Here is a 26,845-nt window from a genome sequence, read left to right as displayed (position 1 = left end):
CTTGCAAATTGTCTTATATAATTGATCTCATGTATGTCTTTCCACGTATTCAGTTCATGTTGATTGGTCAATTGCTCTGCAACCCCAGGTTATGGATAAGAGTATAACTATGTTAACCATTGTTTAAATGAAAGATTAACCAGTGAGGGCATGTATCTTTTAATTTTGATTTAATTGTCAAATATTTGGAGAACTATCCAAAGATGTATTTTTCCCAATGCTTTATATCCATGCTTCTTTTCATTGTTTTTTTAGGTTTGCTACAATAATGAATGCTTAAACAATAAGCAGTTATGTGCCTTGATGAACCATATAATGACTTCAAGACAATGGACTTTCATGAAAAATGTTGGAAAGACTTTAAGTATTTGAAATTAATATTCAGTTTAGAGTAGTTATTAAATGACAGGAAGTAGATCTCCCAATGTTGAATTTTTTTTTTCTTTTTTTGACATTGAAAAGCTGGGATCATTTAAATTTAACCATTTCTTTAAGAACCAATCAATGTAATCATTTTCTGATGCATCATAAAAGAACCAATGTAATTAGTGTCGTCTATACATTAATCTCTTTCAATGAAATTAGCCGTACAGGGTCTTTGCTACATGTTTTCATCTCTTTTTTAGTAATCTATCTATGGTTCTCAATTACAAATATCTATTAGTAATCTATTACAATTATCAAATACAATTGTAGAACTCCCCTGCAACGATGAGTTGAAATATTTTTCTTCAACGGTGTAAATCTAAGTTTTTTAAAGTCTTCATCCTTATTATGATTGAATTTTTTTCAAATTTTTTTGTTTAGTTTATAAGTAATGAATTGACTGATATAATTAACATTGTAGTAAACTTCGCGTGCAACAGGTAGTTTTCATCTTAGGAAGTATAATTTTTTTGTACCTCCCATGTGTGTAAATGAAGTTTTTACCAATTGATTCATTTATTTTTTTAAAATCTTTATATTTGTTAAACGAGTGTATTTGTACAAAACACTATACTTGAGTTTCACAATTTATATTTTAATAATTTCTTCATTCTTATGATTGTTTTCATTCATAATATCTCAACTTTTTCATAATCAAAATATTAATTGATGTCTGAATTATAAAATGAATTTTCGCCGTGCAGCGCACGGCAAAAAACACTAATATAATAATATAAAATAATTTTACTCTATTGCATTTCATTCCATATCCATTAAAATGTAGTAATGTTCTTATAATTTGGGTTTGACCCAACTTCATAAACACTTATCTCGACAATAAACTTTGCTTCAAAAGTTAATTTAGATATAAGATTAATCAACCTTTTATGAACATTTATTTGACCATATCTTTAGTTAATATATGACTTCTCGAATCTCCTCACGCTCGATATTAAACATATAGACATCGAATATGTAGAAATAGACATTCATATACATGTAACTCCAATAAAGGGATCTCAAGTAAACTCTTGGACCATATTAGAACTTCAATTTGGCATTGTTGTGCTCTTTATAAACATTTATTTGCTCATTATACCTAAAAATGGGAAGACTTTCCCTACAAGTTTGACCTCAAGTCTTTTGTAATGCCATGTATAGATAAGAAGAAATTGGGGCTATTTATTTATCTAAATTTCTAAATTTCGAAATACAAAAAACTCTACTAAGCCTCGCAAGCAAGAGGAGCAAAATCCATTGCCGAATTGTTTATCGATAAATCCAAACAGATTCGCACCAGAAAACGCCCAACACCAACAACTCCATTCGTTATCCTTATATCCACACACACACACACACAATTCTCAGTTCTCACACACCAGAAGAAGAACTCTGCATCACAGAGAGAATGGGATCCGGTGCTTCGAAGGAAGCTGATGGTGATTCAGAAGGAAGCAAGGAGACAGTGGACCAAGCAGGTGGACAACTCTACGTCTCCCTCAAGATGGAGAATCGTAAGCTTACTGGGGAGCTTGTTCCTCACGTTTATGGCTCTGTTCCTCTTGTGGGCTCTTGGGATTCTTCAAAAGCTGTAATTTTGATCCCTACCCATTTCTCCACTTGCTTCATCTTTTTCTGGGTCAATCCTATTTTTCATTTTTCTTCTTTAATTTCTTGGGTTTTTGCTATTTTTAATAGCTTTCCATGGAAAGGGAATCTGTGTCAATGTGGGAGCTGAGCTTTGTTGTTCCTCCTAATCATGGTAGTGGTTTTTCCTCAGTTGCTTTGTTTTCTATCTCTGCTTTGACTTTTGTGTCGGTTTCTTTGTTTTTTAAATTCACAAGTTGTAATTTTTAATTTGTCTATTGCTTCATTGCTTTTTCCCTCTCTTAATGGCCTTACAAAAGTATGCTCAGTAAAACAGTGGATAGTGGAAGTGTTATTTTGGATAGTGGATAGTGGAAGTGTGATTTTTAATTAGTCTATTGTAACTTTTAATTTGTCTATTGCTTCATTGCTTCTTTTTCTGAGATTAAGATGGGGAAGGAAAATGGTATTTGTGGAAGTGTTAGTATGAGCAATAGCTTTGTTGCCTTCACAGTGAAGTTGACTAGGCAGTTTTATGAAATGAATCAAGTTTAGTTACTCCCTCCGTTCCTCATCTTTTGTTGTTTAAGGTTATGCACATTGTTTAAGAGTGCAATCATTGATATATTTGTTGACATAAACACACCTATTTAATGTTCTCTTATAGTGAAGAGAGAGAATAATAGTTATTGGTTAAGAAATTTGTTATGATTTTGATTGGTGAAAATAAGAGGTGGTAGGTGAGAGGTATAGTATTAAATGAGGGTATATATGGAATAAATTGAGGAAAAATGCATTGGATTTGTAAAACAACAAAAGTTTTGGAATTTAGGCCAAAAGTTAAAACAACAAAAGATTAGAAATGGAGGGAGTATAAAAGTTGTTGAGTCATAATTGAAAGGGTGTTTCATTTTTTGAACCCTGGTTTCTTGGATTTTCAGAAACTTTGGATTTCAAATTCCTGTTGAAGCCTAAGTACAGCAATACGCCTTGTTTTATTGAGGAGGGTCCAAACCGCATACTCATCGGGGGAGCGTTGCAGGAGGATGCCAAGGTTGCATTGTTTAAGCTTGATAATGGCGAGGTTCTTGAATTTCAAGTGTTTGTTAAAGCAGACAGGGTTTCTCCCTTTGACCTCGCAGCTAGTTGGAGGGCTTATCAAGAGAACTTCCGTCCTTCAGCTGTTCGTTGGGTGCCTGATGTCAGCATAAATTCAGCACCTCAGCCAGGTGGCGAGGTAAAGCCAAAGCTACCAGTCTCCTTTATATTTCCTTACATCTTGCAGGATATGGTGAATGATATTTAAAATTTCGCTTCTCCTTTAAGGATGATACTTTTTCTGTTTCAAAATTCATAGCATGCTTCTGGGTTAAAATACAATCCTTTCCACCTTCATTATGCATCGTGGACAAATTGTTACTGTAGTTTCAAGTCTTGTGATTGTGTGTACCTGCAAGATATGCTGTACTAAGAACCACTGCATTTTTCCGTCAATATTTCACAACTTTTAGTGTAAAAACATTGGTCATTGTGATAGTCCTGTTAATTCCTCATTTGCTTGTTCTGTAGGTAATGTATTCTTGAGTTTTCTTTAATCCCAACTGAGTTTACTGTCTACTCGCTTTGGAGCTATAGTGTATTACTTTGTTTTGTAGTATTTTTCTAATCTGAAAGGGATGTTATGTGAAATGGCTATTTTCAATGTTCAGGGTTTGGAACTTGATCTTGAGCATTATGTTGTCCCTGCTCCCTCAACCTCTGCAAATTCAGCCCATGTATATGCAGCTAATATGACAGAGAATCCAAGGTCACTAATTAGTCGGTCTGGCAGCAGTTCATATTCCACCAACGTTAAGGTTCAACATTCAAATTTACATTTTAAATTATGATTAGACTTTCTAGATGGACACATCATCTGTACTCCTTATCTTTAGCTAACAGACAGATGCTTGATATTATAATGTGCTAATTCAGCGCTCTCTTGCGCGAAACTTTTTTTTTTGTAATGAATCTGTAACTGTATTTACATGAAATGAAATGTCTTTTGTTTCTCTTTATTTGTGACTAACAAGCAAATGCATGATTCTATAATGTGCTAATTTCATTCTCTCTCTCTCTCTCTCTCCACATTTTATAACTATGTATATCTTTTACTGTAACAATTAACAGTGTATTGAGCCAAATGTCACTTAGTTGAGGCTTAGAAGAACCATGTGAGAAAGTAGGCTAATGGGTTATATTGAGTTATTGACTCTTGATACTGCGATATCTAATGTATTACATCTAATAGGTTGTGTTGATGTTCCTACCAGGAGATGGAAGTTATTGTGCCAGATCCATCTAAGGTGTTTCAAAGTTCTGGAATGGTTGAATCCAAGTCAGTGGGAACATTTTCGCCTTTGCAAAAGCAAGATAGTCAGAGAGGACTTTTTGTCGATAGAGGTGTTGGGTCTCCTAGACTTGTAAAATCTTCTTATTCAAATGTGTTTTCCAATGATCTTAATTTGGGCAGTGATACCAAGGTTTGTACATATGATTTCCATTTCTTGTTTTACATTATTATCTAAATTTATTACATGTGAACTGCCTATTATTCTGTTAAAATGAGCTAGTTCACAAATAATTGCTTTATTCTCCTTGTCTTTTTATTGATAGAGTTCAATGCCAGCTGCTGCTGGAGCTGTTGCAGCTGCAGCTGTTGCTGATCAGATGCTGGGGCTAAAGGAAGATAGACATTTGGCGATTGTCCTGGTACTGTTCTAGCATTATGAGTAATTACTCATTAGTATACATCGTTTTAGTAATTCTTATCATACACTTCCAATTAATTTGTGCTTTGAGTTGTAAATTAGATGATGAGATGAGAACTTCAAGAATATACATTGAAAGCTGGAACTTGGAAATACCTGGAAAAATGTCATATTTCTGTTTATAACATTTAAATTTATGAAAATAAACTATTCTAATTTTTAACTAGTTTCTTTTCTGTAGGTAGGTCTGCCAGCTCGAGGCAAAACTTTTACTGCAGCTAAACTTACAAGATATCTTCGTTGGTTAGGTCATGATACGAAACACTTCAATGTTGGGAAGGTTGTTCACATTCTTAATGCTATTCTTCTTTATAATTGATATACTTGCACGTAGTGGAAAACTGGAAATATGTCAAATGTGAAGATTAACATACTCACTTTTGGATGTTGCAGTATCGTCGCCTTAAGCATGGAGCTAATCAGGTAAACTTATTATATGAATTTGTGAAATAGTTTTTGCCTTCTCACATAATGTATATCTGCATTAACTACATTGGATACTATTTAATAGAATAAAAGTTCTCATGATTGCAGAACACTGTTGTCTGTATATATGCAGTGCAATTTCCTTTTTTTTTTGCAGTAGTTATATCCCTTATTGGATGTTGTACGATATACAGATTGTCATAAGAGTCATTGTGGTTCATGTTAGTGTAGAGGGCGTGACATGTAAAAGTAATTCCAAAGCGTTCTGAGAATTCTTTATCTAATATTTTTACTTTACTATTTATTTACTTTTTTAAATTATAAAGTTCAATGCGTGATATATGGGGATGGACTCTCAGAGGAATAGAAAAATGGTTTATTGTCTCTTATATCCCTTAGAAAAATGATTGAAATTATTATCATGATGCCAGAGCCTTGGGCTACAATTCTGTTAAGTTGTAAGGCATTCACTAGTTTTTGCAATCTTATATGAATTTTTTTGAACATCTGTATGACCGATCTTGGCAGAAAATAGACATTGGCTTGAAATAGTAATTAGTAACCAAGCAGTTCATCCATATCCATCTTCCATGCTAAAAAGGGTTTCACACAAGGACTCAGTTTTCAATGAGTCACTTGACTTGAAAACTTAAGTTACTAAGCTGCAAAAAAGCTTCTGCAATTATAAATCCAACACAACCCTTCAAATGAAGTATTTGCATACGGAAGCTTATAAATTCATTGTTCTGAAGTTGAAACATTTGCATACGGAAGTATATAAATAAGATTGAACGTGATTTATTGAACTCTTAAAAGATCAAGAAGCTCTTTTACTGCAGCAAGACCCTCAAAATGAATTTTATAACTAACATCATCAATGATATAGTATAATGTCTTGTACTTCGGAGGGTCATGAATGTTTCAATATCTTGATTCCATTGTGAAAGGCTGGTTTTTTTCCTCCTTGAAATCATCTTGTTGGCATATCATGTTTTCTTAGGTAATCTTTATGTGTTCTCTCTGCAGTCTGCTGATTTCTTTCGAGCTGACAATCCTGAAGGCATAGAGGCACGCAATGAGGTAGTTTTGGTCGTCATTATTATTAGTATTATTTGTTATTATTATTTAATTTGAGTAGATTAACTGAGTCTTTGACTTCGTAAAATCTATAGCTTGCATCGAAGGTCATAATTGTTTATTCTTATTCAGAATTCTGACTGTGTTGCTTCTATAAATTTTTTTAAAATGAATGTCAGCAACACACTCTTTTGAACTCACTCTTTAACACATTCTTTATGATCAATCTATTTTTCTAAATATCAACATGCTTGCCTCATAATTTGACCACTTTGTTTAAAACATGTTGACTTTATAAAAAATTAACCAATCATAAAGTGTCTTGAAGGGTATGTTGCGCATTTCTCTTCTTTTAATTTCATTTCATTCCATTGGATTGTATTCTTTCTTAAAACATGTGCATTTAACAAAAATTATTTTACCATTTACTGTTTCGAGAAAACCCTACCAAATGTTTGGATTCTGAATCATAAACAGTAACAGAACTGTTTCTTGAATAAAGCTATTCATATTATTCGATTTTGAAGATTCTAAGCGATTCCTAAAGGCAGCAGATGCATGCACGCAAAAATGGACGGAAAAGTAGACAGTGAGAGACATGAGTTGTGTTAGGATTAGGGTAGAAAGAGGGAAGAACAGAGAGAGAATCAGAGAGAATTAGAGAGAATAGAAAGAGAAGTTTATTCATCTGCAATCATGAGTATTACAATAGCTTTTCTCAGCTTATATACACTGCTGTTATTCAACACACTTAACCAACTAACAAACTCTTAACCGACTCTAACAAACTCAACAAACTATTAACAACTTCTTAACTGCCTAACCATTGTTTAACTGTAACATATCCCTCCCCACAACAACTTCCTTGACCTCAAGGAAGAACTGACAAATCAACAGGAGTAATATCTACAGAAGTGTCAAACAGTGGATATTGCTTCTGCAGGTTATAGAGGACCTCCCATGTAGCTTCCTCCGGTAATTCACCATGCCAATGAACCAGAACCTCAGTGACTGCTCTGTGTTTCTTTTGCACCATTCTTCTCTTAAGAATTCTGAAAGGTGCCCTTGGTTGATCCATATTACCCCAGTCCTCGGGAAGAGGCTGCAATGGTAGCTGAGGATTAGGACAAGGCTTCAGTAGGGACACATGAAAAGTAGGATGAATCTTGGAAGTAGGAGGTGGAGCCAGGGTATAGGCCACCTTGCCCACCTTATGCAACACCTGATATGGCCCAAAGAACCTAGGGGAAAGTTTCTCAGAAGCTCTATACTGAGTAGAAGCTTGTCTATATGGTTGCAGCTTCAGAAAAACCCAATCACCTTCCTGGAATTCCCTGTCAGTCCTATTCCTATCTGTCATTCTTTTCATCCTGGCCTGAGCCCTAACCAAATTGCCCTGCAATTTCTTGAGCATCTCCTCTCTAGCCAGGAAACTTCTGTCAATGGCCTCCACATTAGTGCTTTGGGGAAAGTAAGGCAAATGTAAAGAAGGAGGCTGACCATACACCACTTCAAAAGGAGTTGCTTGGATAGCAGTGTGATAACTTGTGTTATACCACCATTCAGCCAAAGGTAACCAATTAACCCATTCCTTTGGCCTCTGCCAGGTCATGGACCTAAGGTAGTGCTCCAGACACCTATTTAAAACCTCACTTTGACCATCGGATTGTGGATGGTAGGCTGTGGACAAGCTCTGAGAAATGCCAAGTTGCTGCAAGAAGGTAGACCAGAAGGTACTTGTAAAAATAGGGTCCCTATCACTAACAATGTTAGCAGGAGCACCATGTAGTCTATAGATCTCCTTCAGAAAAATATCAGCAAGTTTTGGAGCTGTATAAGGGTGAGATAAAGGAATAAAATGAGCATATTTACTCAGCCTATCCACGATGACCCAAATAGTCTCCTTTCCATGGGATAATGGCAGTTTGTCAATGAAGTCCATGGCAATACTTTGCCATATGCCACCGGGAATAGGCAAGGGCTGTAACAAGCCAGGTTTAGCCACAGTTTCATACTTGCATCTCAAGCAAGTCTCACATTTTTGGATAAAGAGAGACACATCTTTGCTCAACCCTTTCCAATGGAAAAGAGACTTGATTCTGAGGGTAGAAGCTTTAATACCAGAATGCCCTCCTTGATGTGAAGAATGTAACCACTGTAAAATTAGCTCCCTCACATGGAGATCTGCGGGGACAACCAATCTATGCTTCCTGAATAACAAAGCATCCACCACCTTGTAATGAGGATGAGAAAGAGGATCAGCTAAGACTTGACCCTTGAGCTGCTGAAGTGTTGCATCAGAAGCATAAGCCTTAAGGATGCAGTCCCACAATTCAGTAGAAATAGAAGAAACTGAAAGTTGCAGCAATTCACCATGAGTGGCTCTGGACAATGCATCAGCCACCACATTCTCTTTTCCCTTTATTAGGATATATGTAGTCACATGCTGACATGGCATTGCTGACATGTCAATCTGTAACAGAATTAGTTATTAGGTGTAACAGAATCAGTTACTGTGTAACTGATTCTCTCTCTCTCTCTCTCTTAGTAACAGCTTGCTACGCAAGCTTCTCTGATTCTATAAATAGCTAAATGCTATTCATTGTAACTCAACTTTTCAGAAATACAATTCAGTTTACAATTCAGTTAGAATTTCAACATGGTATCAAGAGCAGGGAACGATCCTTGATCTTTTTTCTCTGGTTTCTCTTCTTCTTCACCATGGCTGGTGAAGCTCCAGAAGCTCCTGTGCCAGTGGCTGAACCATCGTTGAGTGCTTCTTCTCTGGTTCACAAGCTCACCTTGAAGCTTGATGATACGAACTTCCTCTCATGGAAGCAACACGTAGAAGGAATTGTGAGAACTCATCGCTTGCAGAGTTTTCTCACAGCACCGCAGATTCCTCTTCGTTTTCTCACTGATGAGGATCGTGAGAATGTGGTTGAAAATCCTGCGTATCAAGCCTGGGAACAACAGGATTCAGCGTTGTTCACTTGGCTTCTATCGTCTCTTTCACCTACTGTTCTTCCTACTGTTGTGAATTGTACTCAGTCATGGCAGGTTTGGGAAGCAGTGCTTGATTTCTTCCACGCACACTCGCTTGCTCAGTCCACACAACTCAGATCTGAGTTGCGATCCATCACCAAAGGATCGAAGAGTTCTTCCGATTATCTGAAGCGTATCAAATCCATTGTGAACGCTTTGATCTCGATTGGAGATCCGGTTACGTATCGTGAGCATCTTGAAGCGATTTTCGATGGCCTTCCTGAGGAGTATAGTCATCTCATGACTATTGTGAGTAGTCGCGAGTTTCCGTGCTCGATCTCGCAAGCTGAAGCTATGGTCATCGCACACGAAGCACGTTTGGAGCGTATGCGTTCGCGTCAGACTCCTGCGACTTCTCCGTCTGCTTTCCTTGCTCAGGCAGTTGCGCCTCCGTCAGCGCCACCGCAAGCGCCACCGTCTGCGCCACTTCCTGCGCCATCGCCAGCGCCGCCTCCTCCGCCTTCATCAGTCGCATCTGAGGTTCATTACGCCTCTCGCACTGATTCAGAGGATCGTGCATATGAAGATCGCGATGATGATCGTTCTCGCTCCGGTGACAATCGCGATCGCGGAGGCTACAACAACCGTGGACGCGGTGGACGTGGTGGTTACAACAACCGTGGACGCGGTGGTGATCGATCTTCAGTTCAGTGTCAGATCTGCCATAAGTATGGTCATGATGCTAGCATCTGCTATCATCGAGGCAACTCTGCTTCCCCTGCACAGAATGCTCAGCCAAACGTGTCTTCCAACACACCTATGCCTTCTCCTTATGGTTTTGGCTCATCGTATGGCATGATGCCTCAGTTTGGATACTCACCTTTTCGTGGATTTCAACCTTTTGGTGCACCTGCACAGTTTGGCATGCCTTTTGCTGGTGGATCTGGTTTTCCCCTTGCATCTGGTGCAATGTTTGCCCCTGGCTATGGATATGCTTCTCCAGCATCATCCACCTTTGGTTTTGGCTTCCATCCTCGAGCTCCACCACCACAGCCTCGTGCACCACAAGCTATGCTAACTTCTGCACCTTCCACTCTAGGAAATTGGTTTCCAGATTCAGGTGCAACTCATCATGTTACTCATGATGCTTCTGCAGTTTCCGATTGTGTGTCAGTGACTGGGAATGATCAAGTGTACATGGGAAATGGTCAAGGTTTGCCTATCACATCCATTGGTTCAGCTTCCTTTTCTTCTCCCTTTCACACACACACTACTCTTCAACTTAAAAACCTATTGTTAGTTCCTAATATTACTAAAAACCTGGTTAGTGTTAGCAAATTTGCAAAGGATAATGGTGTTTTCTTTGAGTTTCACCCTTTTCATTGCACTGTTAAATCTCAGGATACTTTTAGGACTCTTCTCCGAGGCTCTCTTGGTCCAGATGGCTTATATTCCTTTGATGGCATGCACTCTTCAACATTCAACAAGGGTTCTCCTCCAGTTTCTGCCCCATCTGCCTTCTCAGTGTCCAAGCCTGCATCTTCTGCAGTTACTTCTTCTGTTTCAGTTTCAAATAATGTACCTTGTCCCACAGCTTATGACTTGTGGCATTCTAGATTAGGGCATCCTCATCATGAGGCTCTGCAATTAGCACTATCCACTTGTAAGATACCAGTTCCTCATAAATCAAAATATAACATTTGTCAATCTTGTTGTGTTGCAAAGTCTCATAGATTGCCTTCATCTTCCTCTACTACTATATATACTGCACCTTTAGAATTAATTTTTGCTGATTTATGGGGTCCTGCCTCCATTGAGTCTTCTACTGGCTATCTTTACTTTCTCACTTGTGTTGATGCTTATTCAAGGTTTACATGGATTTATCCAATTAAGAGGAAGTCTGATACCAGTTCTGTTTTTCTTCAATTCCAAGCTATGGCTGAATTGAAGTTTAGTTTAAAAATCAAATCTGTTCAAACAGATGGTGGCACTGAATTCAAACCCTTAGTCCCATATTTTCAGAAACTAGGCATTAATCATAGGCTTACTTGTCCTCATACACACCATCAAAATGGTAGTGTTGAGAGGAAGCATCGCCATATTGTAGAAACTGGATTGTCTCTTCTAGCTTGTGCTAACATGCCTACTTCCTACTGGGACCATGCTTTTCTTACTGCTACCTTCTTAATCAATAGACTACCTACTCCTGTTTTGGATAACATCAGTCCTTACCATAAGCTTTTCAACACTCCTGCTGATTATTCTATCCTTAGAGTGTTTGGAAGTGCATGCTATCCTCATCTTAGGCCTTACAATTCCTCTAAATTGTCCTTTAGGTCTAAGGAGTGTGTGTTTCTTGGCTATTCCTCCTCTCATCAAGGTTATAAGTGCCTAGCAGCTGATGGTAGAATTTACATCTCTAAAGATGTTAAATTTAATGAGTTCAAGTTTCCATACACCACTTTATTTTCTCCTCCTTGTCCTGATTCCAATAATGCACATATTTCCTCTATTATTCCTGTTGTTACTTCTGTGCCTCATGTGCAGCAACCAGTTCTTAGTCACCAATCTTCCCAGTCTACTGGCAGCACATCTCAAGTATCTCCTGCACCACTTCAGTCTCCACAGCAGAGTCCAGCTTCTGAAGTCAACAGTTCTGCCACTCCAGCAGCTCCAGTTCCTGGTTCTGGTTCAGCAACCACTGCATCTGCACCTTCCAATTCAGTCCCTGCCACTGAGTCTTCTCAGCCTCCACCAGTGGTTAATGTGCATCCCATGCAAACCAGGGCAAAGTCTGGCATTGTTATGCCAAGGCTTTTTCCCACTTTGCTTCTAGCACAGGAAGAACCTAAAACCACTAAGCATGCTCTTAAAGACCCTAAGTGGTTGGCAGCTATGAAGTCTGAATATGAAGCTCTCATGACCAACAATACTTGGACTTTGGTGCCTCTTCCCAAGGGAAGACATCCTATAGGGTGCAAGTGGGTGTTTAGAATAAAGGAAAATGCTGATGGCTCAGTTAATAGGTATAAAGCCAGACTTGTGGCTAAGGGATACCATCAAGTGAAAGGTTTTGACTATGCAGAAACTTTTTCTCCTGTAGTTAAACCTATTACAATTCGTTTGATTCTTACCTTGGCTGTGTCTAAACAGTGGCATATTCACCAGCTTGATGTGAATAATGCCTTTCTTCATGGTGCCCTCCAAGAAGAAGTATATATGCAGCAGCCTGCTGGTTTTCAAAGTTCAGACAAGACCCTAGTTTGCAAGCTGAACAAAGCTTTATATGAGCTCAAACAGGCTCCAAGAGCTTGGTTTGATAGGTTGAAGACAGCTCTAATCAAATTTGGGTTCAGGGCAAGCTGTTGTGATCCTTCCCTCTTTACTTTCCATCATAAGTCAAGTATCATCTATATTTTGGTCTATGTAGATGACATCATTATCACAGGGAATTTTCTGCCCTTTATTCAAGAGATTGTTCAAAAGCTTAATTCTGAATTTGCTTTAAAACAATTGGGTCAGTTAGACTATTTTCTTGGTGTTCAAGTCCATCACTTGCAAGATAGGTCTCTCCTACTTACTTAGACCAAATACATTGGTGATCTTCTTGAAAGAGCAGACATGGCTGAAGCTAAAGGCATCTCTACACCTATGGTCAGTGGTGCCAAACTAAGCAAGCATGGAGCAGATTATTTTGCAGATCCTACACTCTATAGGTCCATAGTTGGGGCCTTGCAATATGCCACTCTTACCAGACCTGAAATAAGCTTTTCAGTCAACAAAGTGTGTCAATTTCTCAGTCAGCCCTTGGAGGAACATTGGAAGGCAGTTAAGAGGATATTGAGGTATCTAAAGGGTACAATTCATCATGGCTTGCATATCAAGCCTTGTTCTCTGCATTCTCCAGTAGCTCTAGTGGCATACTGTGATGCTGATTGGGGATCTGATCCTGATGACAGGAGATCCACCTCAGGGTCATGTGTTTTCTTTGGTCTTAATCTTGTCTCTTGGACCTCTAAGAAGCAAACTTTGGTAGCCAGGTCTAGTACTGAAGCAGAATATAGGAGTCTTGCTAATACCTCAGCTGAGTTGCTATGGATTCAATCATTGTTACAAGAGCTGCATGTTCCCTTCACAGTTCCCAGAATTTTCTGTGATAATATGGGAGCTGTTGCATTAACTCATAATCCAGTATTGCATACCCGCACCAAACATATGGAACTTGACATTTTCTTTGTTAGAGAGAAGGTGCTGAATAAGTCTTTGTTTGTTCATCATGTTCCTTCCATTGATCAGCTTGCTGACCTCTTCACCAAAGCACTTTCTCCTACTCGTTTTGAAGACCTTAGAAGCAAACTTAATGTGACTGAGAAACTAGTTTCTCACCCACCTTCAGTTTGAGGGGGTGTATTAGGATATATGTAGTCACATGCTGACATGGCATTGCTGACATGTCAATCTGTAACAGAATTAGTTATTAGGTGTAACAGAATGTGTAACTGATTCTCTCTCTCTCTCTCTCTTAGTAACAGCTTGCTACGCAAGCTTCTCTGATTCTATAAATAGCTAAATGCTATTCATTGTAACTCAACTTTTCAGAAATACAATTCAGTTTACAATTCAGTTAGAATTTCAACACCCTTTTTGTACTGAATGACATAGGAGAGACCCATAAGCTTGGTAACCCATCTATATTGTGCTGGAGTGGACAGCCTCTGCTCTAATAAGAACTTTAAGCTTTGCTGGTCAGTGAGTATAGTGAAGGGCTGAATTGACAAGTATTGGTGCCATTTGGTAACAGCATGCACCAATGCTAACAACTCCCTATCATAAACTGAAAGGAGTCTATTCCGAGGGGAGAGAACCTTGCTGATAAATGCAACAGGGTGTGCATTCTGAAGTAATACAGCCCCTATGCCTGTGCTAGAAGCATCTGTTTCAACCATAAATGGTTTGGACAGATCAGGAATAGTCAAAACAGGAGCTTCAGTCATAGCATGTTTCAGCTGGAGAAATGCCTTATGAGCAGCCTCAGTCCATAAGAAACTATCCTTTTTAAGTAGGTCAGTAAGGGGAGATGCCAGAATACTGTAACCCTTGACAAACCTCCTGTAGTAGCCAGTGAGGCCAAGAAATCCCCTTAACTGCTTCACTGTGGAAGGTTCAGGCCAATCCTGAACTGCTTGTACCTTGGCTGGATCAGTTGAAACACCATTGGCAGTAATAAAATGTCCCAAATACTCAATTCTGGGAGTGAAGAAAGCACATTTGCTTTTCTTAACAAAGAAAGAATGAGCTCTCAGAATAGTGAAGACCTCCCTAAGATGTTGAATATGTTCTTCCACAGATGAGCTATAGACAAGAATATCATCAAAGAAAATCAATACACTTTTCCTGAGTTGAGCAGAAAAGATGGAATTCATGGCACCTTGAAAGGTTGAAGGGGAATTGGTTAAGCCAAAAGGCATAACCACATATTCAAATTGCCCTGAATGAGTTTGGAAAGCTGTCTTTTCAACATCTTCTGGCCTCATTCTTAGTTGGTGATACCCAGCTCTCAGGTCCAGTTTAGAAAAAACTGTTGCACCTCCTAACTCATCAAGTAAATCCTCCACCAATGGAATTGGAAATTTAGCTTTAATGGTCATCTCATTCAACCTTCTATAATCCACACACATTCTCCAACTCCCATCTTTTTTCTTAACCAAAACAACTGGAGAAGCAAAAGGAGATGAGCTAGGTTGAATTACCCCTGAATCTAATAATTCCTTCACCATATTGTCTATCACATCTTTTTGGGCTGGTGGATATCGATAAGGTCTAAGAGAGACAGGGTTAGACCCTTCTTTCAAGATGATCTTATGGTCATGAATTCCCCTAAAGGGAGGCAAAGTTTTAGGTTCTGCAAACACATCTTGAAATTCTTGCAACAACAAAGTTTGTTGTTGTGTTACATCACCCTGAGAACTCTCAGCAGCAGTGAGATTACAACAGACTAAGCCCTCACAACAAGGAATCAAATGCAACATACAACAGAGTTTATCTTCTATCATCATATGATTCAATTTAGCAGTAGAAACTACCCTAGGAATCTTTTCCTCAAAAGCATGCAATTTTACTGGAATATCTCCCATTGTAAATTCCATAACCAAGTTACCAAAATCCCAAGATATTTTACCCCACTGTTTCAGCCATTGCATACCCAGAATTAAATCACAACTAGTAAGAGGTATAGCAATAGTATTGGCAGAAAAATTATAACCTTGCATCTTCCAGTGGACATCCTCACACCATCCTGCACCTTGTATCAATCCACCATCTGCTACTGTGATTTGGATAGGTTGTAGAGGCTTCAATTGTACTATGCCTGCTTGGCACAATTTCTGGTTAATGAAATTGTGTGTACTGCCAGTATCCATAAGCACAAAAATCCTCCTTTTTCCAATCCACCCTGTCATCCTCATCATAGGTTCTTCTGAAGAATCACCATGTAAAGCATTGAGAGAAACAGTAGGAACACTTGGTGCAACTTCACTGTCCTCTTGTACCACTTCTTGTTCCTCATTGGCTGGCTCCATATGATCCACCTCCATCAAAAACACTTGTAATTTCTTTCTTTGGGAGCACTCATGGCCAGGAGAATACTTCTCATGGCAAAAGAAGCAGAGATTCTGGGCTCGATGCTCATCCATCTCCTTTGGAGTAAGCTTCCTCTGGAAAGTGTAATTTGGTTTTCCCAAAATACTCTTCTGCGAATTGTCAGGTTGAGTTCGTTTGTCAGGTTGGAACACCTTCTTCTCAGCAAGAACACTTGGATTTTTCTTCTCTGACCAACTTCCATAGCTTCTGGAAGCAGGACCCATTCTTTTCTGCAACAGTTCAAAACTCTTCTCCTGTAGCTTCGCCATTCTCGTGGCCTCCAACAATGTTCGAGGAGCGAACATCTTGACGCCATTGCTGAGTTCTGCATTGAGACCTCCAAGATAGCACTGCAATTTCTGATTTTCTGTTAATTCCGTGCGTCCTATCAGATTGTCGAAAGCTTCTTGATAATCATCCAAACTTCCTGTCTGTGCCAAACGCTTGAGTTCTTCCATGGGAGAATCAAATTCCAAGCCGAATCGGATCTTGATTGCAGCAGCAAAATCCGCCCAAGCCAGCCTTCCCACTGAGCTCTGTTCCAAGCTCTGGAACCATCGAAATGAGCTCTCATCGAGTGCGATGCTAGCAACCGCAACTCGATCATCTTCCGGCGTCGAATCCAACGCAAAGAAACGCTCACACTTCGCGAGCCAAGAATCAACGTCGTCGCGATTGAACTTTGGAAAATCCAAACGCGTCAACCGAGTAGCGACGCGGTGCTCGCCGTCGCCTCCACCACGAGTCCGTCGCGTCTGTGACAAATCTGTTACCTGCAACCCAATGCCTCTCATCACCTCCTGGAAGCCATTGATTTGCAGTTCAATGCGTTCTTGCAGTTCACGCATGTGCCTTGCAATGCTGGGTTCGATCGTCGCTGCGATCCTTTCCTCCGCCTCACGAATCGCACTCTGCCACCGTGTAGCGTCAGCCATGGCGCTCCGAGAATCGTAGGCTCTAGATACCAATGTTAGGATTAGGGTAGAAAGAGGGAAGAACAGAGAGAGAATCAGAGAGAATTAGAGAGAATAGAAAGAGAAGTTTATTCATCTGCAATCATGAGTATTACAATAGCTTTTCTCAGCTTATATACACTGCTGTTATTCAACACACTTAACCAACTAACAAACTCTTAACCGACTCTAACAAACTCAACAAACTATTAACAACTTCTTAACTGCCTAACCATTGTTTAACTGTAACAAGTTGATATGATTAAACCCTTTTTCCTACGTACAAATGTACAATGGTTGAGATTAGAATCTAAAATGAACCGTATAATATAATTATAGAATGGCACTCTTCACACCATGCTGACCCCTTGAAAATAGGGGAGAAATCCAATCAGAATATTCATATTGGGATACGGTGCCTTGTTAAAATATAGTTACTCTTCAATATATTGCTGCTGCTGCCATTTGATTTAAATGAGTGTTTAGTAGTGTTAGAAGTCCCACATTGGCTAGAGATAGAGCATAGATAGCCTTTATAAGGGTAGTGCAAACCTCAACTCTTGAGCTAGCTTTTGTGGTTGAGTATAGGCCTCCTAATTTCTAATAAGTAGAAAGTAATACAACCCAGCAAATGTAGAATGAAACATATAAAGGAAAAATTCATATTTGATTCAGCCTGTTAAGATAAGACTATGTGATAGAAACCTGATTTTTATTGATAGAAAACCCTAATTCCCAATTGGAAACTAGGGAGAGATACAAGAGGAAGGGATCCCAAACACCCTTCCAAGCCTAAGAGAGAACCACTTCTCTCTCTAACCCAATTCCTAAACTGAATAACAAGATGACTAATGTTCTCTAACCCTTTCTTATTTATAGGCAACAAGCCTTACTAACCCTCTTAACTAACTATCTAATGATATGATAACTCCCTCACTTAACTAACTAAACCATGTGTACCTATCACTATGCTACCCTTTAGTATAATTCTACTCTTAAGATTTGGTTTATAATGAATGATTCTTGTAATGTTGACCCCACGTTGACCTTTTTCTGTGCACATAGTTTTAATCTATCACGTGCCACTAGGTAGCAGCACTGGCATTTGAAGATATGGTATCGTGGATGCAAGAAGGTGGCCAGGTGAGTTCATTCCTGGCAGTATTTTTGTTACTTTTACGCCTTCTTTATGTTATTTTGTATAAGGTTTAATTTCAATTTAGGTTGGGATTTTTGATGCCACAAACACTGACAGGAAACGAAGAAACATGCTGATGAAATTGGCTAAAGGAAGATGCAAGGTAGTTACAGATGTGCATGGTTAAATACATGATATGAAATAACATATATAATTTTGAACTCTTTTGATCCATCTTAATTTTCATTGCAGATTATCTTCCTGGAAACAATCTGCAATGATGTAAACATAATTGAGAGGAATATTCGTCTTAAAATTCAACAAAGTCCTGACTATGCAGAAGAGTAAGGTTTCATTTGAAACCAGTTACATCTTGATGGCTAAATGGATACATATGCAATTAACTTTCCTTTGCAGGCCAGATTTTGAGGCTGGATTGCAAGACTTCAAAAACCGTCTGGCCAATTATGAGAAGGAAAGTCTTTGAAATGCACTTTTCATGATTTTTCTAGCTAAGTTTTTTCCTTAAATGATGTTGATTTCATATTACCAGATTTATGAGACAGTAGCAGAAGGATCTTACATAAAAATGATTGATAAGGTCAGTGGACATGGTGGACAAATACAAGTAAGTTCAGCCTGAATTACATTGTTTGTGTTGCTTCTATTATGTGTTTAACATAATTCCTTTACATAGAGCAATATCTGGTTAGCCAGTATTTGATATTGCATACAAATATTTTTTGTGCATCGTAGCTGTAATTTGATAATTGAAAGGTGATGATAGAATGAAATAATATCAAATAAGAAATCCTCTATGTGACTAGCACAAGATGTGTTGATAATTGTTGGTGGCGGAATTTTTTTAAATATCTAGTAGTAGAGTCAAGGTGAAGCGCGCTAAAGCGCGCTTGAGGTGGTTCTGCACTTTAAAGCGCGACTAAGGAGTTTTCCGGCTACAGCGTCGCTGAAGCGCAGACGCGCGATTTTGAAGCTTCTGCCGCTTCTGCAAAAATTGACAGTTTCCTGGTTTTTGACCCGTTTTACCCGTTTCACTTTAAAAACCTAATTTTCAATCTCGACTCTGCCTACAATCTCGCGATTTTGCCTCTCTCTCTCTCTCTCTCTCGTGACTCGGCTTCTTCTTCCCGTCTGCGCAGCCGCTGCCGGTGACTCTGTCTCTTGCAAGTTTTGTTGTTCGAATCTGTCTCTGTTGAGGTCTTCAACTCTGTCTCTCTCTGTCGTTAATTTCCTCCAGTTCTTTTTCCTCTGTTGCTGGAGTTTTCTGAAATGGGTACTGGTTCAAATGAGTTTTGTGAAATGGGTTTTATTAATTTGTTATTCAAATGAGTTTTGTTAATTTGTGAAATGGGTTTTGTTAATTTGTTATTCAAATGAGTTTTGTTAATTTGTTATTCAGAACTGCTTGATGTTATGGTGTTTTGGAAGCTTATTTTATGACTTATGTATGAATTATCAATTATGAGTTATGGTACTTTATGTTTTATGCATGATATTCTTAAAACTTTTTGTCAATTATACCATTTATATGCATATAAATATTTATAAGTGCAAATATATATAATATATATAACTGGCAAAAGCGGCTAAAGCCTACACTTTAGCTAGCGCTTTAGTGCTTTACGCTTTTGGACCCTCCACGCTTTATTGCTAAATCCCGCTTCTGACTACCTTGAGTAGAGTGTACTCAACATGCTATTTTCCTCTCCTTCATGGTGTTGCTCATGTGACTGGACATAATTTGGTCAATCAATCTTGTTAAGTTAGTGACTTAGGTCAAGTTAGTTAGTTAGTTTTTTATTTGATTCTAGTAGTAGCTAGATGCAAATTGATGTTGCTACAACGAACTGGATCTTAATTATTGTATCTTGGATATTGAAATGGATTAGTTTTGCATCTGACTTTAAATTACTATAGCACCTTTGATTTCCCATTATGTCTGTCATAATTATTTAGCTCATGGTTGGTCGGAAGCTCATAAGTCATGTCTGTTCTGTGAAGAATTAGTTTTAGAGATGTATATTGCTACCATATGAAAGTATTAGGGTATTAAACAGGTCACTTACTGGTATCACTATCAGAACTAGAACTGTAGAAGACAAACAAGCTAGGGAGAGTCATTAGTCAGCGTTCTAAAATATTTTGATGTGGAAAATATTTGATCATTGATAGGGTGGTTGAGCACTGAGTTCAGAACTTTAGAATTCATTGGCTCCTTATTTTTGTGAACCCTAGCTTTAGATTAAACAGAGTATGTACATGTTCATGTCTCCTTGAGTTTTCCTCTACCTTTTTTTTCATGTGTGCCTTTTATTTCTTAATCATTCGCAATTTCTGTGTTTTAGGTGAACAATATCAGTGGCTACCTTCCTGGACGAATTGTGTTTTTCTTGGTAAGCTTTTCGAAGATTGACAGACGCACACAAGACACACAAAGAGGGGGAGAGAGAAGAGAACAGTTGATTAAGTTAATTAATATACTATCTGAACAAAATTGACAAAATTAGTTGAATGTATGTAGCTATCACTCTGATCTTTTAACCTTTGAAGATATGCAAGTTCCTTGCAGCTTACTCATATATGGCATCATATAAAGATTTGGGTTGGCCTAGCATAATAAAATGCATAATTGAGTTTTCGTAACTTCCTAATGGAAAGAAATGCCTTTTAGAACTTTTAGGAAGAGGACACTTTACAAATCTAAGGGGCTAGGGTTCAGCTTTGCTGGTCAAACGCAAGAACAACCGTAATCGAAGCGAGAAAATATTTTGATGAAACCTTCCTTATAAACCCTCGGATGGAAACTTCTGTTCTCTGAACCCAAATTCTGGTTCCCTACTCCACTCAATCTAATGAAAGAAGAGGTGCTTGTAGACAATGGCCAAGATAACTAGCTATTAATTATGATTGAAGCTTTTATTCTTAAATGTTTTATAGGAACACCGATGATGGTATGATGCAGAATAATGAAATATTAAATTTATTAATTTAATAGGGTACGTTAAGATTCTTGACCACTTAAGAGTAAAATAATTTCTGGGTTCAACCATTTATATCTTTGTTGGGGAGATTTCCAGGCAATAGTAGGGATTAGTGTCTTACATCAACACTAATTCAGTGGAACAGAAATACACAAAAACCATGGATACTGGCAATATCCCAAGGAAATGAAAATATCTTTTACAAAATGAAAATATCTTATATTTGAGTCACGATTAGAAAATGAAAATATCTTTTACAGAAGATTAATTGTAGCTAAAATATTAGTAATTTTATAAAACTAATATAAAAAAAGCCATGCATACTTGCATAGACTTCATGTGACTGATAAGTTTCTTATTAATAACCAGACATTTTCTTCAATGTCATGTTTATACATTTCTATGAACCTCAACTTATGTGCGTCAGGTAAATACTCATCTTACACCGCGTCCAATATTACTTACTCGGCACGGAGAAAGTCAGGACAATGTGAGAGGCAGAATTGGGGGAGATACTGCACTAAGGTATATTCTTATTTTTAGTATCCTCAGCTGCTATTCATTGTAATCAGCAATGTTAAAATTGAGGAGGATATGTGATCTAGAAAAGGAAAAGATGTGAATGTAAATGAAAAAATTCTGTTTGCTATTTGGATTAATAAAAAATTATCAGAAAATGAGGTCTTATTATTGAGACCTTTAAGCTTCCCTGTCTTCTTTTTCTTTCTCATATCATTTGTAGACATAAAGCTTGTAGCCATCTACTTCTAGTGTTGTGGCACAATTTGTTTCTGAAGGAGTTATTAGATACTCAATTCAAAAATTCAATTTAAGGGCTCTTTTGCCAGGGTGAAATGGTGAAATAGTTTTAGCTCCTCTATCTTTGAATTATTTCTCCTTTGCACTCTTCTTTAAATGTGCTATCTGGTATGTTGTGATATTTGGCTGACCGAGCACCAATTTTTCGTGACAGTGAGGCTGGAGAACTTTATTCAAAGAAGCTTGCCAACTTTGTTGGAAAGCGTCTCAAATCAGAACGAGCTGCTTCTGTAAGCTTTTTCAGTTGTATAGACTATAGATTCAACCTTTCACTTTTTCCTTAGAACTTAATGCTTGTATGAACTAGTGAAGTTGGTTCTTAAAAGCTGTTATTTTTTAAGTCAGTTCTATGTTAATCATCGATTGACATTGTTCTTTCAGTAACTTTTGCTGGTTTAGTTATGGGTATAAGGCCAAGAAAAACCAAGTGAATCTATTAAGGAAGATGTAGATCTATGTGCATTCTCTTGAGACCTGGTTTTGACATAATAAAGCGGTATGGTTTGAACCATCTATCCAATTCACTTAGTGAAGAAATCCTTTTTGTTGTTGTGGGAGTTGGTATTTCTTTTGGGAGTAGGGTGAGGAAGGGGACTTCTGAACTATACAGTAGTCATTGAAGTTAAAGTGGAGGACATTAGTTGTATGGTTAATGTGGGAAAGTTCTTGTTAACGGCAAACGTCTCCTGAAGAAATGATTGTTGACTGAGAAAAAAAATGCATACGCTGAAAAGTTGAAACTGTCTCAAGCCTCGAATACAACATGGACTCAATATCTATATGATGAACATAATAAATACAAATATACAATCTGAAACTAGACATAATAATACACCTTTTTAACGAAGTTATGGTAGTATAATGATCATTGTGCCATGCATTGGAAAGTAAAGAGCTGCTTAGGATGTCAGTCCAGAAAAGCTCTATGGGTTTGGGAAGATTTATAAAGAAGATCAATCTTAGGTTCCATATTCTTCCTTCCTGGAAGTAATGCACTGAGTTTCATTTATTTAAATCAAATATCAATTATTAAATTCTAAAGCATGTCTAGTATGTGCTTGTGGTCATTGAGGTGATGTTTTATTTTTATAAAATGGAGAGGGAAGGGGCTTGTGAGTTTGAACCTCAGGTAGCTTCATGAAGGAGAAGGTTTCTACCAAGCATGTTAAACCCATTGGGCAAGAATGACACATGGATTGTAAATTAACATTTTCTACAGGGTTTTTGCGAACTTTCACATTGGCTTTTAAGTTATGAAATTTTAAGGCTGAATCAGTTCTCAACTTCTCATATCAGCGAGTTTATATGTAAAATATATGCAAATATTTCAGTGATGAATGGTTTGTGATATTTGTAACTGGTGGTCTAGATATGGACTAGTACACTGCAGCGAACAATTCTGACAGCAAGCCCAATTGTTGGATTTCCCAAGGTTAGTCTCATCCTTAAGCTTTTGGTTGCATGCAATCATGCTATTCATGTCACCAGAAGTACTGAGTTGAAAAATTTACACATTCTGGTGTTCCTGCACTTGCTGTCTTTATGTTTGTTAGATACAATGGCGAGCACTTGATGAAATAAATTCTGGTGTGTGTGATGGTATGACGTACGAAGAAATCAAGAAAAACATGCCCGAGGAGTATGAGTATGTCGCAAACTCGTAATTTCTCTCTCTCTCACTTGCAAGTTGAATGCAACCTGGTATATCAGATATAAAAGCATAACTATGCAGAACTTTTTCTGCGACTTAGATGATGCTGCTGTTTCAATGCCATGGTTATTTTTATTCCCTCTTTTCTTATTGCAGATCCCGCAAGAAGGACAAGCTTAGATATCGATATCCTCGTGGGGAGTCGTATTTGGATGTCATTCAAAGGTGGGTACATTTTATCTTAATGAACATTATTTGGCTCCTCCTGACGTCAGCTTCTTTGATATAAACAACCTGAGTTCTATTAATATAATACAGGTTGGAACCTGTAATTATTGAGCTTGAGCGACAACGAGCGCCGGTTGTTGTGATATCTCACCAGGTTGTACACTACACATTAAGCTGAATTTGTGCTCGTAAAGAGTATGTGATTGACTGATTCTAATACTTGAGGTTCATCCATACTTCTCTTATTGCAGGCAGTTTTGAGGGCATTATATGCTTATTTTGCTGATAGGCCTTTGAAAGAAATTCCACATATTGAGGTAACTTTTGGATTCACATTTTATATTAGCTAAACTTTGTTGCCTTTTATCATAATTTTTCTTACTAGATGGGGGGTAGTTATGAAACATAGAGTTGATGCTTTCGCCCGATTGAGTGTTTTTGAAATTCAGTTACATTCCCCTATAACTATAAGTACTATTCTAAATCCATTGTGATACTCATAGAAGCTAATGGAAATCTTAACACACTAATGTTGATACTTTTACGTTTCAAGTTTCAAACATTATTACTAATGGAAATCTTAACACACTAATGTTTGGATTAGCTTATTTTTCCTCGAAATTAGTTCTCACTCATAAGATACTCATAGAAGCTTCTCCCAGAATTAATTCAGGCTTTGAAATCAATTGATGAAGAATTTCCAAACATGATGCGGCAGAATTGAGTTATAGTGCATGTTTGGAAATCTTATTACAATTGATTCTAAAGCCAGAATCTATTCTGGGTGGGTGGCTTTTGGTTGCTAGAATTGATTCTGAGTAAATAAGAACTGATCAAAACATGCTATATAGTTGTTTCTGGTTAGATTAATGAAATGGAGATTCCTTACTTTGCCATACTCAAACTTTTTGCTGTTAAAATTTTTTGTGGGGTTCATCATGTCAAATAGAGAGGTCATCACTAGTTATTTTGGTGAATGATGAATTGCAGAAGATAATCTAACGTGGGATTTGTTATTTCCAGATGCCTCTTCATACAATAATTGAGATACAAATGGGAGTTACTGGTGTCCAAGAGAAAAGATACAAACTAATGGACTGAAATGAATTAGTGAAAAGTTCTCTTAATATTGTGGCTTATAGACCAATGATCCATTCTTCCTATTTCAGTTAATTAACAAAATGTAATATCCCCATAAATGGACTACATTGTTAAATATTACCATAACGAAAGGAAGTAATGCTCTTCAACTTCAATATTATTTCATTTCACGTGTAAATGACGTTTCTTTCAGAAATGTTATATCTATTTAGTGCCTAATACAATTCCAAAATCTCCTGTTTGGAATTGAATAAGTTTTTTATGTAATTACTAGCGGAATTACCCGTGCCCTGCACGGGTGACTCATTTTGTTATTTACAATTTAAATTTCGTGTAATATTATGTTTTGTATCTTTCTAGTCAATATATTTTAACAATTGTTTCAATTATATATTCTTAATAGTGATAATTGTGTATTTTTTTTTTGACATTGATTATTGTGTATTAGTCTACAATAATTTTTTACTTATTTAAATATGAAAAAAATTATATATTTTAAATTATAAGACTTAAATTCACTCAAATTTTTGTATATACATTAAATTAGTATTTTAATTTTTTTAATACATGTTTAATTATTAATATTTGATTGACTATTTTTCACATCAATGTTTCTATTTATAATAACAATTAGTACTTTTGACCCGTGCGTTGCACGGGGGGCATTCTTTTTATTTTGTATTGTGTTTTTTATGATTTTTTTAATTATTTATTTATATGAAAAAGATAAAAAATAATATTTTTTTGTGATAATTAGGTTTTTTTGTCGAAATGTTAATTTATGTTTTTTATTGTGTTTTTTTTTGTCGTAGGTTTTTTTATGAGTGTATTTCTTTATATTATTTGTGTTATTTGTCCTTGTTTATCTAATTAAAGCTTTGGACTTAGTCTTTTGATAGAAGTTGTCTTTTTTTGTAAGACATTATTTAAGAAAGTTTGTCCTTTTGAGTTTGATAACTCATATGAAATAAATAATAATAAAATTTTTTAAAATAATTTTGAAGTTAATAGTATAAGTCCATAGAATGAAATTGATGAAGGAAGTTCAAGATGAAAGGATAGGGGAGTTTTTTTTTTTATTGAGTGATCTTTAACTTTTAAGGTTTATTATTAATACTAATTATTAGGTGATTAATATTTTAACAAATCTAAACTAATAATATGTGTCTTATGGAATTCATAACTAATATCATATTTAATATTAATTTTGACCTATAACATTCCATAACTCATATAAATGAAATATTAATAAATCATTTAAAATAATTTAAAGCTTAATAGTAGAAAGTTACTCCCTCCGGTTCATTTTATAAGAAACACTTTGGAAAATTTTTTTGGTCTTTTTTTATAAGAAACATTCTTACAAAATTAAGTCAAATATTGAATGACAAAGTTGCCCTCAAGCTGCAAAAACTTCTCATTTATATAATATATAGATATTAGATATAGATAAATATCATTAGTCCACCTAAGGTTAGGGTAATTTAATTCAATTTTTTGTAGGGTCTTCTAATATGTAATTTCAAATTTTTCAAATAATATATAGATGGCTAAAAAGCATTTTTGGCCCCTGATGTTTCAAGTTTGTGCAAATTCTGCCACTACTCTATTTTTGTCAACGTTTCTACCCCTCATGTTTTCAAACAGTGCACTATCTACCTCTCCATCAGTCAGGCTTTCTCAGGAGATGTTCCTGAGTGGATTAGAGAGATAAAGAGGAGTATATGAAGTTGATGATGATCAAGGACCAAAAATTTGATGTATATATTAAATTTGTTTGATGTATATATCAATTATGTATGTAACTGAACTGGTTAAATGCATGTTTTGCTACTTACAGGTCTTGAGTTTAAATCTCTCATGCCCCTTTTTCCAATTTTACTTTTAATTTCCACGTTGCAGGTCCAAAAAATATTTTAAAAAAAGTCAAATCAGCTCATTCCGTTAGTTTTTTAACGTCTAGATTGACACTGAGGGGTAGACGATGCACTGTTTGAAAACAT

General features: G+C 36.9%; 1 protein-coding gene across 5 annotated transcripts; it reads left to right on the top strand.

The window, feature by feature from the left end:
• Positions 1-1,554: 1,554 nt before the first annotated feature.
• On the top strand, positions 1,555-25,231 carry LOC130723182 (6-phosphofructo-2-kinase/fructose-2,6-bisphosphatase-like). Of its 5 annotated transcripts, none has more exons than XM_057574139.1 (23): positions 1,570-2,017; positions 2,125-2,188; positions 2,955-3,250; positions 3,723-3,869; positions 4,326-4,535; positions 4,669-4,764; positions 5,005-5,103; positions 5,217-5,246; positions 6,276-6,329; positions 17,993-18,046; positions 18,127-18,204; positions 18,294-18,385; positions 18,459-18,516; positions 18,595-18,669; positions 20,408-20,455; positions 21,471-21,568; positions 22,017-22,092; positions 23,232-23,294; positions 23,416-23,522; positions 23,670-23,738; positions 23,832-23,895; positions 23,993-24,058; positions 24,765-25,231. In XM_057574139.1, the coding sequence occupies exons 1-23, from the start codon at positions 1,835-1,837 to the stop codon at positions 24,840-24,842; spliced, it is 2,205 nt and encodes a 734-aa protein (XP_057430122.1). In that variant the 5' UTR covers positions 1,570-1,834; the 3' UTR covers positions 24,843-25,231. The 5 variants fall into 5 exon arrangements, 4 of the variants coding, with proteins under 4 accessions (XP_057430124.1, XP_057430125.1, XP_057430122.1 ...); XM_057574140.1 differs by having other exon boundaries at positions 1,571-2,017; positions 23,416-23,507; XR_009014218.1 differs by lacking the exons at positions 23,993-24,058; positions 24,765-25,231 and having other exon boundaries at positions 1,561-2,017; positions 23,416-23,563; positions 23,832-23,896.
• Positions 25,232-26,845: the final 1,614 nt, after the last annotated feature.

Source organism: Lotus japonicus, chromosome 6, assembly GCF_012489685.1.
Source record: "Lotus japonicus ecotype B-129 chromosome 6, LjGifu_v1.2".
Classification (NCBI taxonomy): domain Eukaryota; kingdom Viridiplantae; phylum Streptophyta; class Magnoliopsida; order Fabales; family Fabaceae; genus Lotus; species Lotus japonicus.
The sequence above is the reverse complement of the archived record's forward strand: the minus strand, read 5'-3'. Positions and strand labels throughout refer to the sequence as shown.